General features: G+C 34.4%; 1 protein-coding gene across 1 annotated transcript; it reads left to right on the forward strand.

Annotated features, from left to right (window-relative positions):
- The first annotated feature begins 4,974 nt into the window (after positions 1-4,974).
- Positions 4,975-17,504, forward strand: LOC131848686 (synaptic vesicle glycoprotein 2C-like). Its single transcript, XM_059198612.1, has 10 exons — positions 4,975-5,056; positions 7,501-7,662; positions 8,083-8,245; positions 11,818-11,939; positions 12,561-12,805; positions 13,196-13,347; positions 14,268-14,412; positions 14,995-15,284; positions 16,784-16,911; positions 17,452-17,504. The coding sequence occupies exons 1-10, from the start codon at positions 4,975-4,977 to the stop codon at positions 17,502-17,504; spliced, it is 1,542 nt and encodes a 513-aa protein (XP_059054595.1).
- The last annotated feature ends 553 nt before the right edge of the window (positions 17,505-18,057 follow it).

Consider the following 18,057-nt stretch of genomic DNA (forward strand, 5'->3'; position numbering starts at 1 on the left):
TACCCACTCTTCAAGCAGGAACACAATCCAATACAATGTCATCATCATCATCGTAGCCCGGAAGACGTCCACTGCTGGACATAGGCCTCCCCCAAAGATCTCCACAACGATCGGTCCTGCGCTGCTCGCATCCAATGCCTTCCAGCGAACTTGACCAGATCGTCGGTCCACCTTGCTGGAGGCCTTCCCACGCTGCGTCCTCCGGTCCGTGGTCGCCACTCGAGGACTTTACTGTCTCAACGGCCATCTGTCCTACGAGCTATGTGCCCTGCCCATTGCCACTTCAGAGTCGCAATTCTTCGGGCTATGTCGGTCACTCTGGTTCTTCTGCGGATCTCCTCATTTCTGATTCGATCACGCAAAGTAACTCCGAGCATAGCCCTCTCCATTGCCCTCTGAGTGACTCTGAGCTTGTTGATGGGGCCCATAGTTAGCGACCACGTCAATCCAATACAATGTGTAATTTATTAATTCGTGTAATTTACAGGACGTTCTTTAGGAAGCACTGCGCAATCATATCCATTCAAAGTGGATTGCTATAACATTTACGCACTCTCTATCTGTACGTAGGTAGATAATTATGTACGCTAATTGTATGTATGCACGATATATATACATATTGTAATTGTTTTTCACCTTCCTTTATCCGACAACGTTTATCTTTTATCTATTTATTAATTACATATATAGCTATTATAATTAACACGGTTACGTCCACAAAAAAGATATAATTATTTTTTAGTTCATTATAACATAATCTATACATATAAATAAAATTGGAGTGTCTGTTTGTAATATTGAAATAACCCTTTTTACTACATGCATATGAATGTATGTACGGTACATATACCAAAATATTTTTTTTTATAATTTTTGTTTGCCTGTTTGTCGGTCTGTTTGTCCCGGCTAATCTCTGAAATGGCTGGACCGATTTTGACGGGATTTTTTTGGCAGGTAGCTGATGTAATAAAGAGTAACTTAGGCTACTTATATCTTAGAAAAATAAAGTTAAATTCCACGCGGACGAAGTCGCGGGTACAGCTAGTTTTTTTACATAGATATTTTTTTGTAAATACATACATAATATACACACCCAAACCGTTAAAAACAATCATACTCAGGAACACAAGTGTTTGTACCGTGTGAGTAATCGATCCCGGGACCATCGAACATGAAGCGGTGGACCACCAAGGCCGTCAGTAACATCCTATTTGTTTATGAAATCTGAAACTATAAATCAATTATATATAACACTAGCTACTCGCCCCGAGTATACATGTATTATATATATAAACCTTCCTCTTGAATCACTCTATCTATTAAAAAAACCGCTTCAAAACCGTTGCGTTTGTATGTAATGTATGTAATGATTATAGACCTATGTGGATTTTTATATTTAATTAAATTTTTATTTTACATTGTTCTTAGAAATATATATCATACCTTACGCAACTATATATTGAGCTTGTTATTTAACAAATAATAGTAATATTAATCGTTATGATTCCCCATAGTAAAATGTGAAAAGAAACTGTATGTTCCAATATTGAGTTAGATAATTAAAATTATTTACAACTAGCTGTACCCGCGACTTCATCCGCGAGGAATTTACATTTGTTTTTCTAAAATAAAACATTTTTTCTAAAACAAAAGTAGCCAAAGTTACTCCCTTTTTCATCAGCTGCCTGCCAAAAAAAGTGATCTCAAAATAGGTCCAGCCATTTCAGAGATTAGCCGGAACAAACTGACAGACAAAAATAGTATAATATGTTATTTTGGTGTAAGTACCGTATTTATATACATATTTATGTAGTAAAAAACGGTTATCTCAATATTACAAACAGACACTCCAATTTTATTTATATGTATAGATAATAACAATTTATAATCGTAAAGTAATTAAATTAAATTTGCTTTGTTTTACCTGTAAACAGAAAATAACTAATATTTATGAATGCATAATGGAAAATAGCAATGTTTGGTTTGCAATTTGTTACTCATTCGATCGAACCCGCGACCGAGGCCGTAAACTTTACTTAGTTAACAAGAAAACCCCATACAAATAAAACGATCTCCTTAATTTTCCACTTCACAACATAAGCACAACATAGGTAATATTATCTGTGCTATTTATAAAGTTTATTATTAATAATTAAACAAATAATTAAAAGTAAGCAGATAGTTGTACATACTCGTCATATTTTTAGATGCCGCGTGAGAATATAGCAAATAAGATGCAAACTAGTAAAGCCTACTTCAGGGGTTCTCAAACTTAGATGACAACTCCGATGTAAAGGGATTGTTAGTAATGCCGCTCATTCGGACAGCCTTCATCGCAAGAAGAACGAAAAACTTGCGGGTTGCTCTTTTAAACAATTCTTGTAACATCATATTTTTAAGTTCAAATATTTGAATACAAACTACCATCTACCACTAATTAATTACTCAAAACATTTCTACAATTTACATATTAAAATAACAACTTGTCCAATTACTATTGCAGTTAATTATTATGTCTAATAGTTAAAAATATATCTATACTAGCTACTCGCCCCGGCTTCGCTTGGGTACATGTATTATACATATAAATTTCCTCTTGAATCACTCTATCTATTAAAAAATTGCATCAAAATCCATGGCGTAGTTTTAAAAATTTAAACATACATAGGGACGGACAGACAGTGCTTTGTTATATACTACGTAATGATAATCTGTATATTTCAAATGCATTGACCATAAATAATTTACATGAAGTCTCAGTAGTCAAGTTTGAATCGTCTGCAAGTTCGAATTTGCTACTCCCAGAATCGCCTGCGTTTCCGTACGGGATATGGGCCCCTGTACTGTAATTCAGGTTATTTTCCTGGTTTCGATTATGTAATTGCAATTGCAAACTAAACTAGCACCTGATAGCAACCGTTGCCTACGTACATAAAGTTTGGGAACCCCTATCATAACTAGTGTTCATGCCAATCCATGATGACGCCGGTTATCTAACATGACACTGATGTGACGCGTCCTGCCCACATATATATAAGAGAAAACGCTCTATACTCACCATAGATAAAAAAAAAACAGATTCAGAGGGAAACGTTTAAAGTTTTTTTATAAATACATATAATAAAATATACATTCATAATACAAATTTCCAAGAATATATCAAATGTAAGTAAAAATTATAAAATACTTACGACCCGCGCGAACTGGTATTTGCATCCATTACGAGAGAATCACTGCGTACGGTATTACGAACTACAAAGACTTACCACACCCAAAAGGTTCTTTTTATGGATGATAATGGAAAGGTGCACCCGCCTGCGCTAACGGTTTATGCTAGCGGGGCACCAGTGGAGGATGATAAGACGAGCATGATGTCAGGTCAGTTAGCCCATCGTGACAAATTCACCAGGAATTTAACACGATGGTTACCAGGGGGAACCGCGTGGAGGTTGACCTGACACGGTACTACCCAACAGGTTACACTGAGCAATATTAAAACAATCGGACGACCTCGGTGGTCTAGCGGTCTGACACACCGCTTTACGTCCGATGGTCGCGGGTTAGATTCCTCGTACGGCACAAACATTTATATTCATGAGTATGATTGTTTGTATCGGTCTGGGTGTTTTCTATGTATAATATGTATGTATTTACGAAAAAAATATCTATGTATATGTATCAGTTGTGTAGTACCCATAACACAAGCTTTAGCTAGCTTAACTTAGGTCTAGATGGCGCTGTGTGAATTGTCCTGATATTATAATTATTATAATCTGTGCCAATTCATATTTATTTATTTATTAAAAAAAACCCACAACTTACAATTCAATACATGAACTCAACAGTATATTTGTGTAACATTATGTTACCAACTGATTCTTTGGATAGAAATACAGAGAACACGTCGAAAGGGAATGTTTGAAATGTTGCTAGTAATGTACCATCTCAGATTAACCTCCACACGGTTCCCCCTGCAAACTATCATGATAAATTCCTGGTGCATCTTACCATCCACCACTGGTGCACCGTGAGCGTAAAACGTTAGCAAAGACCACCAACATGCACTATTGGTGGGTGCATCATTCCATTAACATCAATAAAAGAAAATAATAAATAAAAAAACGCTAAAATTTACGCATGTCGAGTGCTGAACTCATCACGTTTAAACTTGACAATACCTCTACCTTCCTCATCTGGTACATCCGTGAAAGTGTAATTATTTTAAACAAAGATTTTTGATGCCAAGAAGTGAACATACATTTAGTATGAATATGTACGGGTAATATGGAAGTGTGTGGATATTATTATTATTTATGTATTAATTTGTTAAATTTTTATTTCATTATGTTGTGGTATTGTTATCTAGCACGTGTGATTAGGTACGCCTGCGTAGGTACAAACTGAAAACCAGCGCTGGACGCCCATCAGTCCAGCAATAGCTGAGTTTGTACCTATTGCCAATCATGTTAAATATGTATAAATGTGTAACTGTGTAACTGTGCTGATGTTGGCAATAAATGGATTTATTATTATTATTATTATTACTATGTTTATCTTAATTTCTTGCCTATCGGGAGCATAGGACGAGTACATGCCATACAATACAGAATTAATCCAGTGAATTTCAGAAATAATCATGAAAATCAAAAGATACCCTGAATTTCCGAACCTAAAATTTTACTCATTTTTGATAGTTATGCATAAAAATTTCTACATGGTCACTGTGCATCATTTTTTACTGTAGAAAATCCATTAATTATTTCTCCAGTAAGTACGTGTATGAGTTAACATTCTACAGGTTTCGCTATTTTAATCAACACATATATAATTTTAATTAAACAACAAAAGTTATCTGTTTAAAGGCATAGAAAATTTAACTACATTTTTATAATTAAAATGGTTGATTTTAAATAGTTTTCTATTGTGAATTATTACCAAAAACCTTCATATGACTATTTAATTTCAGTTTAGAAAATGAAACAAAAACTGGATATAGTGAACGTTGAAAAGAGACAGCAGCGCGTGGTGGATGTTGAAGAAGCTTTAACTCTCACAGGTATCAAATATATATAATATACTAGCTGACCCCATAAACATTATTTTGCCATATACATTAAAATCGCTATTTACTGTAATAAAAAATAGTTTAGTAATGGAAGGGTGAAATTGTAGGGTTGTATGTAGTTTTAATGGCACATTATAAAAAAAATTTGACCAATAAGAAAATAAAAATCGGTCTTTTCGAAGGAGTATGGTAACTAACATTGTGACACGAGAATTTTATTTGCTATTAAAAAATAGGGGTTCATGATAGAGGGGTGAAAATTTAGGGTCTTTTTTGTAATGCGGCAATAAAAAATGCCACGATTTTTTATTGCCGCATTGCAAAAAAAAATGGCAACTAAAATTTTGACCAGACGTTTTATCGTTAAAAAAACGTTAGGAGTAGACAAACCTTATCATTTAGGGGTCTGAAAAATAGATAGTAGCGGATTCTCAGACCTACTTAATATGCATATAAAATTTCATTATTTTATTATTATTATTATATTATAGTATTGACACGAGAATTTTATATATAAGATTTTATTCTAAACAATATGAAGTTGAATCGTGATGTTTGTCTCTGGTTAACACGATCTCTATACATTGTACAAAGAATCATGGACATTCGTTCGGTTTTAGCACAGATAAGACAAGTTTTAGGAGGGCTGTTGTATTAAGTAAATATATGTATATAAAACTAGCTGACCCGCGGATCTTCCTTTGCATATGTACCTTTTTTTGCAATAGGAAAAGTGTGATAAACGGGCAAAAATCCTAAAAATACATTATTTATTACCTCGTTTACGTAAGTATACACTATTTTTTTTATATTTTAAATTAATGATACATACTTGCATGCATATGATTAGTATAGATTATATTAGCGCGAATATTTTTTCATAGAGTATAATTTATTTTAATTAATTCCATTTTCGCGCGTTTTTCCCGACAAAGACGCGTGTCTTGCGCGAAAAAAAAACAGAGTAAATAAAACACGCTTATTCTAAATAAAAGATGTAAATGTAACTAACATGATCCATAATAGTGTTACAAGTATATAAGTTGACAATATGATAAGCTTTATAATTATTTTGAGCCCCTATAAGTATGTATTACAATGTGCTAATAGTAGGTACATTATTTATAGAAATAGATATGATTTTCCAAAGGTCACTGAGAGATGTAAACAGCAATTATATTATTAACTAATCTAATTTGTTAATACAATACTAGACCCTAACAATAATTTTCAATTAATATATTAATAAACCTACTTGAGGTTAAAGCTGAATAAGCCGGATGTCTTTGCCTGAAACTAAATCATTTATCTCATAGTTAACATTAAAAAAAAATATTAAAGGTTTATGTGAACACAAGAAAATATTTTGATCGAGAAAATGTATCTGTTTATTTTTAATTAAAATATATGTTTTATTTATTATTTTATTATTAACTGGAATATAAATTAAAATACTTTCACTATGAATTTCGTTATTTGATAATCTACTTTGTATAGATACAAAATCTTAAAAATTCAAAAGTATATTACGTAATTACATTTGTACATGCAAATTTCCCATTTCTCTTAATTGAATCTGCATTTCGAATGACCGGCAGAATAAAAAAAAATACTATTCAAAAGTGCATCTATTTAAATAAAGAATATTTATATTTCTGAATAAAATTTCATAATGTACAATGTACATATATTAAAGCTGAGTGGAGCCATTCCAGTGTATATATGGATATAAAAAAATGATTATTTTATGATTATTTTTATTTATTTGCTCTTTTTTTTTCGTTTGTTGTTTATATTGTATTTTTTACATTGCACGAATAAAATATTTTTCTTTCTTTCTTTCATAATGTCGGCCAAATAGTAAACTATTTTTGACCAAGATTACTTCGCTATTGTTACTCAATTTTGCAATTGTTACATATTTCGGTACTAGCTGACCCGCACGACTGCGTTGGCATCACACTTTTAGACATTTATCATTATATTTCGCCCAATTTACATAATATCTTTTCAATTTATAATAATATAGCCTTTTATAATTTTGCCTATGTGATATTATCTTTACATACATAGTATATAACAAAGTCGCTGTCGCTGTCCGTCCGTTCCTAGGTATGCTTAAATCTTTAAAACAACGCTACGGATTTTGAAGTGGTTTTTTAATAGATAGTGAATCAATAGGAAGGTTTATTATATATATATATAATGCATGTACACGTGCGAAGCCAGGGCGAGTAGCTAGTTCTATGTATAAACTATATTACTGTAATGTTTTATCAAAATCAGTTCAGTAGTTTTTACGTGAAAGAGTAACAAACATCCATCCATCCATACTCACAAACTTTCGCGTTTATAATATTAAGTAAGAAGTGAGATACTTTTTATTTATATTTTTTTTATTATAAGAAGTTGTTTTATTTTATATCTTTTATTAGGCTTTGGAAAATATAATTTTGGTCTACTCCTGGTATGCAGCTGGACATTACAAGCCATGGGGATGGACCTTTTCGGGACCAGCTTCGTAGTGGCTGCAGCCGTGTGTGACCTTGAGCTGACGATGCAACAGCGAGCTCTATTGACTGCCATGCCTCTCGTCGGTTAGTTGTCGATATGTCACTATTGATTTTCTGCTGATCTCAATCTAAGAGATGGTAGTGAGTGCGTGTATGTTTCACTTGTTTATTATTCAAGTTTCTTATGTACCTAATAAATCAGTTGTTATGTCTACAATATCGGCTCATTAGCATTAGAAGGTCCAGGTATTAACTCTACGGCGTCCAAACAGGAAATATCCTCCCTTTTAAGCCTTTTGACTTACTTGACATCTGTACATCTTACAGAATGAGAGTCTGCTTGGCTTTATGGGCTGAGTCTTTTGCATTTCCAAGTGACGGGAAAACAGAATAAAAAAAAAGATAATACAGACGTTTTAAGAAATGGCGGGAACCGACGATTTAAATGTCTAGAACGAATTCGCTTTTTAAATATAGTACAATATTCTCATCCCATATGTTTAGGAGTGGTGGCCGGAGCTCAGTTATGGGGCTACATTTCGGACACGAAGGGCCGACGGCTGACACTAGTGCTGTCTATGTCTGTTGGCTTTATATTTGCTGCCCTCAGCAGCTTCGCGCCCGATTGGAGGACCATGGCTGTACTCAAACTGATTTCGTCTACTTTGTAAGTATATAACTACAACTATTATATGTATATATGCTCGATATATGCTCAGTTTTCATCATCGTGGTATAAAAATAATGCTCGTGCTACTACTCATGCCTTACTATTCTGTAGGACTAAGATGTCTTGCCACCTATGCTATAGCTAGCTTTTGCCCGCGGCTTAGCTCGCGTTAATATATCCCCTTAGGGGATAATTTAGGGGAATTTATCAAAATCCTTTCTTAGGGGATGCCTACGTCATAGTAGCTTTATGCATGCAAAGTCTCAACCCAATCGGTTTAAAACTGACAAAGTTTCATACAAACTTTCATCTCCTATTTTATCCCCTTGGGTGTAGAATTAATCAAAATCCTTTCTTAGCGGATGCCTACGTCATAACATCTACCTGCATGCCAAATTTCAGGCCGATTCGTCCAGTGGTTTGGGCTGTGCGTTGATAGATCACTATGTCAGTCACCTTTGAGTTATATATATTCAGATTTCATTGGCTTATCGCATCCATGAAATCATAGAACAATGTATAAGACAGACTGTACTACAATTGAAATACTCGATGAAAATAACTGTGTAAAATGTAACTATTTAGATTTTTTTTAATGGATGAAAATTAATGGTGGATCCTCTCGAGCAAACGATTTACGCTGGAGGGGCTCAAATGTAGATGAGTATGACTTTGGTCAGCCAGCTCTTTATGATAAATTCAGCAGAAACCTATTACGGTGGTTTCCAGAGAGACTGATTTTTTACATTGCTAATAATAGGTTCATTAGTTCATATTACCACAATAATAATAATAATAATAATAATAATAATCTCAGGACAATTCACACAGCGCCATCTAGACCCAAGTTAAGCTAGCTAGAGCTTGTGTTATGGGTACTAGATAACTGATACATATACATAGATATTTTTTTTTGTATATACATATATATTATACATAGAAAACACCCAGACCGATACAAACAATCATACTCATGAATAGAAATGTTTGTGTCGTGCGAGGAATCGAACCCGCGACCATCCGTCGTAAAGCGGCTTGATCGCTAGACCACCGAGGTCGTCGTTACTAACAATCTCCTCCCCTGACTAAATACGTGATCCTTTTGGAAATGATTCGATTAATTCCTTTGCAATTCCCTACAGACTTACTAATTCAACCTAATTTTATTTTTATTACGTATACAGAGATATTTAAAAAATGATTTTCTTACGTACCCTGCACGCCAATCGTACCGTGTAGGCAAATGTGTTTATACACGATAAAACTATAAACATTCCATTAGGAGTAGGAAAGATTTCTAATCCGCCAGTGCGAAGCTGGGACGCGTTGTTAGTTTTAAATAAATAAAAGGAAACAGGGCTTTAACAACACATAAACAAGTAAGAGACAACGACCTACTAAGATACAATGTTAAATAATTAAAATTCAGAATATCTTTACTCATGTAGGTCTATTACAGACGATCTTATGGTATCTCAATTCTACCGTCAGTTCGGAGTGATTTTGACATAAGAAAAACTGATAAGAAACTCAGCTCGTTGTTTTCGAACAGTACACATATTTGGTTTTAATAAAAACTGTGTTTTAATAAAAAAATGGATTAGTATTTTTAAGTAATTGGTATGCAATTATGGTTATCATGTGACACCCGTGATATCATTCATGCGTCATTCAAGAGAACTAATATATCATGTCTCTGATCCTGTAATTCCACTGCCTAATCTGCACCCTACAGCCGAAACACAGCTTACGGCTTAAGCTGATTGACGGCTGAAATAGGTTGACCCACGCAGCCGACTTTGACAGTCGATCTTTGATAGATCATAAAAGTACTCTGTTTTTTTATGGCACAAATGAACTATCGGCTCACCTGATGGTAATTGATTTCAACTATGGGCACCAGTAATATCAGGAGAATTATAGTGTTAGTGCGTTGCTCGACTTTTAAGACTGAATTGGGATTTTTCTTGAAGATTTCAATATCATGTCGGTTTGGAAATACCATTGCTAGTAGGTGATTCCATAATGTGATTGTGCATGGCAAAAGTTTCTACTATTACTGCAAAAAGTAGCCTCCGTTGTAACAATGCTAAGTTATTGAGCACAATTTTGTTTTAATGCATAGATTCTGTTATACAAATGTATTAGATCTGTTTTCTATATAAAATGATAATAATTATATCTCAGCACAATTCAATCAGCAGTATATAGTCCTTAGCTAAGCAGAGCTTGTGTAAAGGGTACTAGACAACTGATAAAAATAGTCACTTTTTTTTGTAAATACATACAAAATATCTAAACTGTTACAAACATTCGTACTCATGAATACAAATGTTTATGTCGTTCGAGGAATCGTACCCACGATCAATGGAAGTAAATCGGTAATCGCTAAACCGCTAGACCACCGAGGCCGGCATCAAGTTCGTATAGAAACGGATTTATTTCCGTTGTCAGGAAGTAAATAAACATATTTATCGTGAACGGAGGTTACCTGACGTAACAATTAACAATCATGAAACGTCATAACCATTGTTATAAATTGTAAATAACCCGCTTTTCCATTTTGCAACTGTGTTACATCACGCGATAGTTAAACAAAGTTATCTGTTTTGTGTAAATAAACAAGATAATATGCAATTATTGTTGTTATCTTTGGAATTCCGTTATCGCACGATAATATTACCCCCACGGTGAGACAATAACAGACACTTTTAATAATTACGCAAACGTTTGTTAACTCTTTGTTAGTTTAAGTTATTTTTATAATAATAATAATAATAACCCAGGCTAATTTACATAGCGCCATCTTGTCCCAACCTAAGCAGAGTTTGTGTTGTACTAAACATTTATAGATATGCTGTAATAGTCTTCTTTAAGGTGTACATAATAAATGTAGAAAATAGGATTGATGATCTCATTGCATGCAATGTACCAGGTCAGGTTGACCTCCAAGCAGTTCCCCGTAGAAACCATTACAATTCCTGGTAAATTTGACATAATGCATAGGCTAGCTGCCCTAATCTCATGTTTATCTTATCATCATCCACTGGCGTCCCGCCAGCGCAAACCGTTAGCGGAGACAGGAGCACCATTCCATTATCATCTATTAAAAAAATGAAAATGTCTCCACATATATAATTATAACTTCACATGATAATTCACACAGCACTATTTAGTCCTAGAATGTATTTTTACGGACTACTCTAATGCTGTTCGCCGCAGCTCGCCTTTACAGCTTCACCGGACGATACCGGTGAGTGCAGATGGCACTCCAAACCTGCAGGACTTTTGGAGCGGCTGATAGCCAACTCTCGCCTGACAGATATGAGTCTGAGGGCACCGCTAGGGGTTCAAGACTCGGCTCAGGCTATCGTAATTTAGATACCCATTCGAATTGGACGGGAGATCGCTCGGAGTGGATATTATATATAATATTACAGTTGAGACAGAAATACCCAAGTACGACTGCACACTTTGACACTTTTTACATGACCTTATAAGTCTACCTTGGTGAAATATCGCGAGGGTAGTATTTAATAGATACTTACTTTAGTAATTTTGTATCACAGTACTTCAGCGAGTAATTCTGGCGTATACACTTTACTGGGAGAGAGTTGCTCGGCGCGAGCGCGCGGCCGTTCTATGTTGCTATGCAACTGCTCACTTATGTGTTCACAGGCCGCTGTAGCTGGTAGGTACCCTTCAAATAATACTATAACAATTTAAACAATGTAATGTATAAATTAAAGTTCTTTTTGTAATTATAAAGTTTATCAACAATAATTAACGTTAGGTTACAAACTGTATGACGTGCGATATGATAGATTTATTTTGTCTTCAAAATTGAATTTGAATGAAAAAAAAAACTTTATAATAAATTTTCAATAAAGATAATCTACATCAAATTTTTTGGTATCAAATATTTTAATTACGGATGTATTTATTTATCTTAATATTTTATCTTAATATTATATAAAATTCACTAGAAAGAATCGATCAGAACTCGTTACAAACAAACGATTAGTTGTGGAAGTCCTCTTATGAAATTCACTGAAAATGTAATTTTTATAATCACTACTTACCGTCTTCTAAATAAAAATATACAACCAAGAAAGATATAGTGTGTTTTTATTATAGTTTGCTTTAATCAATACTTATTGCCGCTCTTTGGTAATTACAGATGCATTGATTAATATTTAAATGAACTTATTCTTTTTACTTATTACTAGATACAGATAGAATATGTTTTTATTTATATAATAATGTAAATAAGAGCATATTCTATCTATCTATCAATTTACATTTGTTACAGTATTCGCATACCCCATTCTCCCATTGGAATTTTCGTATCGGATCGATTTCCTAAACATATACTATCATCCGTGGCGTCTGCTGGCTCTGGTAATGGCAATACCGTGTGCCGCTACGGCTTGTCTTCTCCAACTATTCTACGAGAGCCCCAAATTTCTCGCGACACATGGAAAATATGAAGAAGCCCTCAATGTACTCAAGAATATCTACGCTTGCAATACCGGGAAGAGCGGAGAAGATTTTCCGGTTTGTATTAATATCAAAATCATGTAACCTAAATTTTGATTCTAAAACTTGTTTCTGGCGGTTTATGAATTCCTAGTAGTTTCGTTGTTTGATAAATATATTAATTTATATATTATATATTTATTATATATACAATTTTAAGTCTGTGCTGTGTTTTATGAAATAAACAAGTAGCAGGTGGCCTACTGGGTGGTAGAAATTACCTATATGTTTTTATATGAACAGCATCAAAACTATCACCTCCCGTGTTTGTCTCCGTAACCTATAATGTTTATTTCAAAATTGCTAACTTCTGCGATTTTCTGGAGTCCTAGTACCTTTGTTGTTTGGTTGAAATACATTAACATATTTTATTTATGATTGTATATGATATATTTCATCTGTATTCAGGTAACAAAACTATTGGAGGAGAAAGAAAAGACTTCGATTGTTCAAGGGTCATTCCTGAAATCCCTGTGGCATCAAACCGTTCCATTATTCCAAGCACCTTTGTTAAAAAACACCATAAAACTTTTCTATTTGGTCGCCATCATATACATGACGTAAGTTTAAATTAACTAGTTTTACATAGAGTAGAGTTATTTTTTTTAAATACATTGATTTTTGTTACACAAGACATTGATTATTTTATTTTTAATTGTTATTGTTTTATGTATATTAGCAAGCAAATTTTAGAGACACTTTAATGTCTAAAGCTCATAAAAAAATGTTAGCCCATATAGTATTTTTTATATTTCGTATTCTTATGTCGTCTGGAGGGCGTCATATTAAATTTTTGCCTTTACACGACACGTTCTTTAAAGCGCGTGAAAGCCAGCGGGCCCAATCATGAATGATTGCATTCGACTATTTTTTGTATTCACTTTTTCGTGCATAATTGTCCGTATGTTTCATATCTATTCACTTTCTTTTAAAACTTTATAATTTATTCCACTGATTTTATTTTCCAAATACACGTTTAAGATTTATAAATTATTAATAATTGTCTTTGCTCCATATTCAGATGTCCGCCATTTTGCAATGAAATGCGCGGGAATGCGCTCACTGGCGGTCCACGCGGTCTTTCTCTTTCTACTTTTACATGCTGTTTCTTTTCTCAGTGAAAGCCAATTTGCGTGTGAAAGAGCGTACGTGTAAAGGCAGATAATATAACGACTCATAACCTATAGCTGGATAATCTATATTCAACAGCCAGCGTCCTAGTATCTACATTTATTAATATTCATAATAATGTAATCACCACACTCCATGAGATAAGTTGTCGCCTTCTTTGTACTTTACTTAATTAGCTGAAATTACATAATTCTTATATATATTCATTTTTAAATACAAGATTTCACATACATGTTAGAACTTTTGTTAGCAAAGGAGAACTTATCTCTAAAAACCGCATGACACAGGAAGTGGTGTGTTAGTCACAAAAGAGCAAATAAAAAAAGTAAGAAAAGACTTTTATTCACAGAGGAAGCGGTTTCATCCTTTGGCTTCCGTATATTATGAATAATCTTTTCTCGGCGTTGGGGACTGGGGGTGGGGATGGTATGAACCTTTGCTCCATCATCAGATATTCCACTGAAGATCAATATGTTACAAATGGAAATGAAACTGTAAGTATTACTCTTATCCTTACAAACGAAGATAAGGCGACACGACGCGCCGCTATTCCCAAAAGTTCATCCATAAATTACGTCACGTCACACTAGTCGTCTACGTCACACGAAAGGGTGGAAAAGCGATTGACAAAGTGTAACACTATCCTACCCCAACGTGTGCAGACTGTGACGAAGTGTGGCAAAGGGGCCCTACACTTTGTCATACTTCGTCACACTTCGAAGGATTATTTTCACGACGTCACATTTTAATAACAGAAATAAAACTAATGTCATAACTGCACTTTGTTAAGTTGAACAATTTTAGATGTTAATTATGAAATATGTGACATCACAACCTAAAACAGCGTGGCATAAGAAGTGGTGAGTGACTTAAAATGTTCAAAGAATTAATTTAGGAAATTTTATAAAGTAACTCTTCATCATAGTCATCATCATCATTTCAGGTCGTAAGACGTCCACTACTGAACAAAGACCCCTCAAAACACTCCACGACGATCGGTCCTGCGAAACGTGGTCCTCTCAATTAAACAAATACTTTAAAATAAAATAAAAAATGTTTCTTCTATTCTTTTCTAGATGATTACAGATGTATGCGATGACACGATACAAGACACGACTCTACTGTCAGCTATGACCTATGGAGCCCTCGCCAGCTCCAGCAATCTGGTGCTGTCCCTGACTTGTGGCAGCAGGAAGCGCACGGCAATGATGGCCATCCTGGCCACCTCAGCATCAGCAGCTGTACTCCTCAACCTGGTTGCTGTACCAATCGCTGGAGGGATATTCTTCTTCTTCTTCATTCTGTGTGCACTCAGTATGGGGATCTTGAGCGTCTATTTCGTGGAGCTATATCCTACTTCGTTAAGGTAAGTAGTACTTCTTTTATGGTCAGTAAGAAATTATTAATGATGAAATACTGCTCAACTGATAGAAATACTTAAATAGTGGGTATATGTAAGTATTTCCCAAGCTAAGCATAACACAACTTAAGCTAAGACTAGATGGCGCTGTGAAAATTGTCCTGGATCGTTTATTATTATTAGTGGTTTCGGATATTTTCCATATAAACACAATATCAATTTTTCTCAACTTAAACTCAACCACTCATTCGGTGTAGGGCTGTTTCTTTTTACGATTTGTATGTACCTATGAAAACACACACATTTTTTATTATTTGTTTAATTCCGCTACAATTAGTATATGTAAGCGTTTCTGGCTTCATTAGTATTATTACATTTTTTTATAGCATAGGGGACAAACGAGCTTGCGTCTCATCTGATGCTAAGCGATTACCGCCGCCCATGAGCACCCGTAATACCAGGGGAATTGTAAGTGGGTTGCCGTCATTTTAAGAAGGCATAAGCTCTTTTTTTTTAAGGTTTTAATATCGTATCAGTTCGGAAATACTATTGCTGGAAAGAGTTTCCACAATGTGGTTGTGCGTGGCAAATTTTTTCTGGAAAAACGCACGGTGGAAGAGCGCCTATCATCCAGATGATTAGGATGGTATTTTACTTCTTGGCGGGTAGTACGATGGTGAAATTCAGCAATTAGTATTATTGTAAGATTTTCTGCACTGCTTTTCTTCCTTTGCGAGTTCAATTCCTCGCATGGTACAAAAATTTGTAGTTAAAAGTATGATTGTTTGTATCAGTCTGGGCGTTCTCTATTGTATATTATGTAGGTGTTTATATCAGTTGTCCAGTACCCATAACACAAGCTCTGCTTACCGTGGGACTATATGGCGTAGATGGCACTGTCTTTATTGTCTAGGGTTATTTATTATTATTATCACTTTCTATAAATACATTTATTCCACCCAAAGGTATCTCATCTTTAGGTCGAATAAATCTTTGTATATAAAAATTACGTGTCACGTTATTTGTCCGCGATGGACTCTTAAACTACTGAACCGATTGCAAATTTGATTTGCACATTGTGTGCAATTTGATCCAACTTGAAAGATAGGATAGCTTACATCTCAATTTATAGTCGCAATATTATTTAACCTTGGCTACAGGAACGCGTGGTCGGGTCTGCTAGTGTATTTATAGAAAGTGCAAATAAAGGAATCCATTCTATAATAATAATAATCTCAGGACAATTCACACAGCGCCATCTAGACCCAAGTTAAGCTAGCTAAGGCTTGTGTTATGGGTACTAGACAACTGATACAATATACAATCCACACATAATATACATAGAAAACACCTAGACCGATACAAACAATCATACTCATGAATACAAATGTTTCTGCCGTGCAAGGAATCAAACCCGCGACCATCGGTCGTAAAGCGGCGTGCTAAACCGCTAGACCACCGAGGTCGTCAAATTTTTTACCTTAACCTTGCCTGTTTTGTTACAGAGGGATGGTATCATGCCTTTCAGTCATGCTGGGCAGATCGAGTGCATTCATTGGCGTCAATGCAATTGGATATCTCATATCGGCCAACTGCGAACTCACTTTTTACATGTGGTCGCTACTTTTACTCAGTGAGTGATAATTATATTATAATTTGTCAAGGTAGACTTTATAGAAAGTCAGATCACTTTGTACAAAGTCCACGACATGGGTGTTCTTTTTAAGCCGCCAAGTGACGTGCTGTGTCAACTGTTCTTATTTCAAGGGCAAGATATAGATATAGAGACCTCGTTGGTTTAGCAGTTTAACAAATCGCCTTAATTTCCGATAGTCGCGGGTTGTATTCCTGCGCAGTGCAAACGCTTTAAGTATGTTTGTTTGATTGATTGATTGTGTGCATCGGTCTGGGTGGTTTTTTATGTAATATACATAGGAAAAACCCAAATCGATATGATACAATTATATTGATATATTTAAATAAATGCGTCTAAGTATATTAAGTCAGATGACTCAGGTTCGATTCTTCGTTGTAAACATTTGTTTTTAATAGTATAATTGTTTGTATCGGTCTGAGTGTTAATTTATATTCTGTATCTGCATTTAAAAAAATATTTTCTTAATAAACAATATTATGCTCTACTCTATACTAATAATATTTAATAATTTCACAGGCGCTATAACAGTCACGTGGTTTCTACCAAGAGATCCGGTTGAAGATAAATAAACTAATTCTAAATATTTTATATCATAAATAACTCGAAATAACTAAGACTGAACTAAAGAGAAGCTCAAATAAATAATTTTTTGCGTGAAAGAGTAACAAACATCGATCCATAATATCATTAAGATTATCACAATATAAAATTATTTATAGATTTGATATGTACCTGAATCTGTAGTTAAATGGTTAAGTATGTTTGTTGTTAATTTAGTTATATGCTGTATAAAATATATTTATAATAAAATAAAAAAATATTATGCTATTTGGTGTATCATTTCGTGCTTTATATTGCCTTTATACCACCACCACCAATTACCACCTCGGTGGTCTAGCGGTCTAGCACACCGCTTTACGACCGATGGACGCGGGTTCGATTCCTCGCACGGCACAAACATTTGTATATATGAGTATGATTGTGTGTATCGGTCTGGGTATTTTCTATGTATAATATGTATATATTTACAAAAAAAAAAAAATATATATTCAGGACAATTCACATAGCGCCATCTAGTCCCAAGTTAAGCTAGCTAAAGCTTGTGTTATGGGTACTAGGTAA

This window comes from Achroia grisella, unplaced genomic scaffold (genome assembly GCF_030625045.1).
Source record: "Achroia grisella isolate CSIRO2021 unplaced genomic scaffold, CSIRO_AGI_Agris_v1 utg567, whole genome shotgun sequence".
Lineage (NCBI taxonomy): Eukaryota > Metazoa > Arthropoda > Insecta > Lepidoptera > Pyralidae > Achroia > Achroia grisella.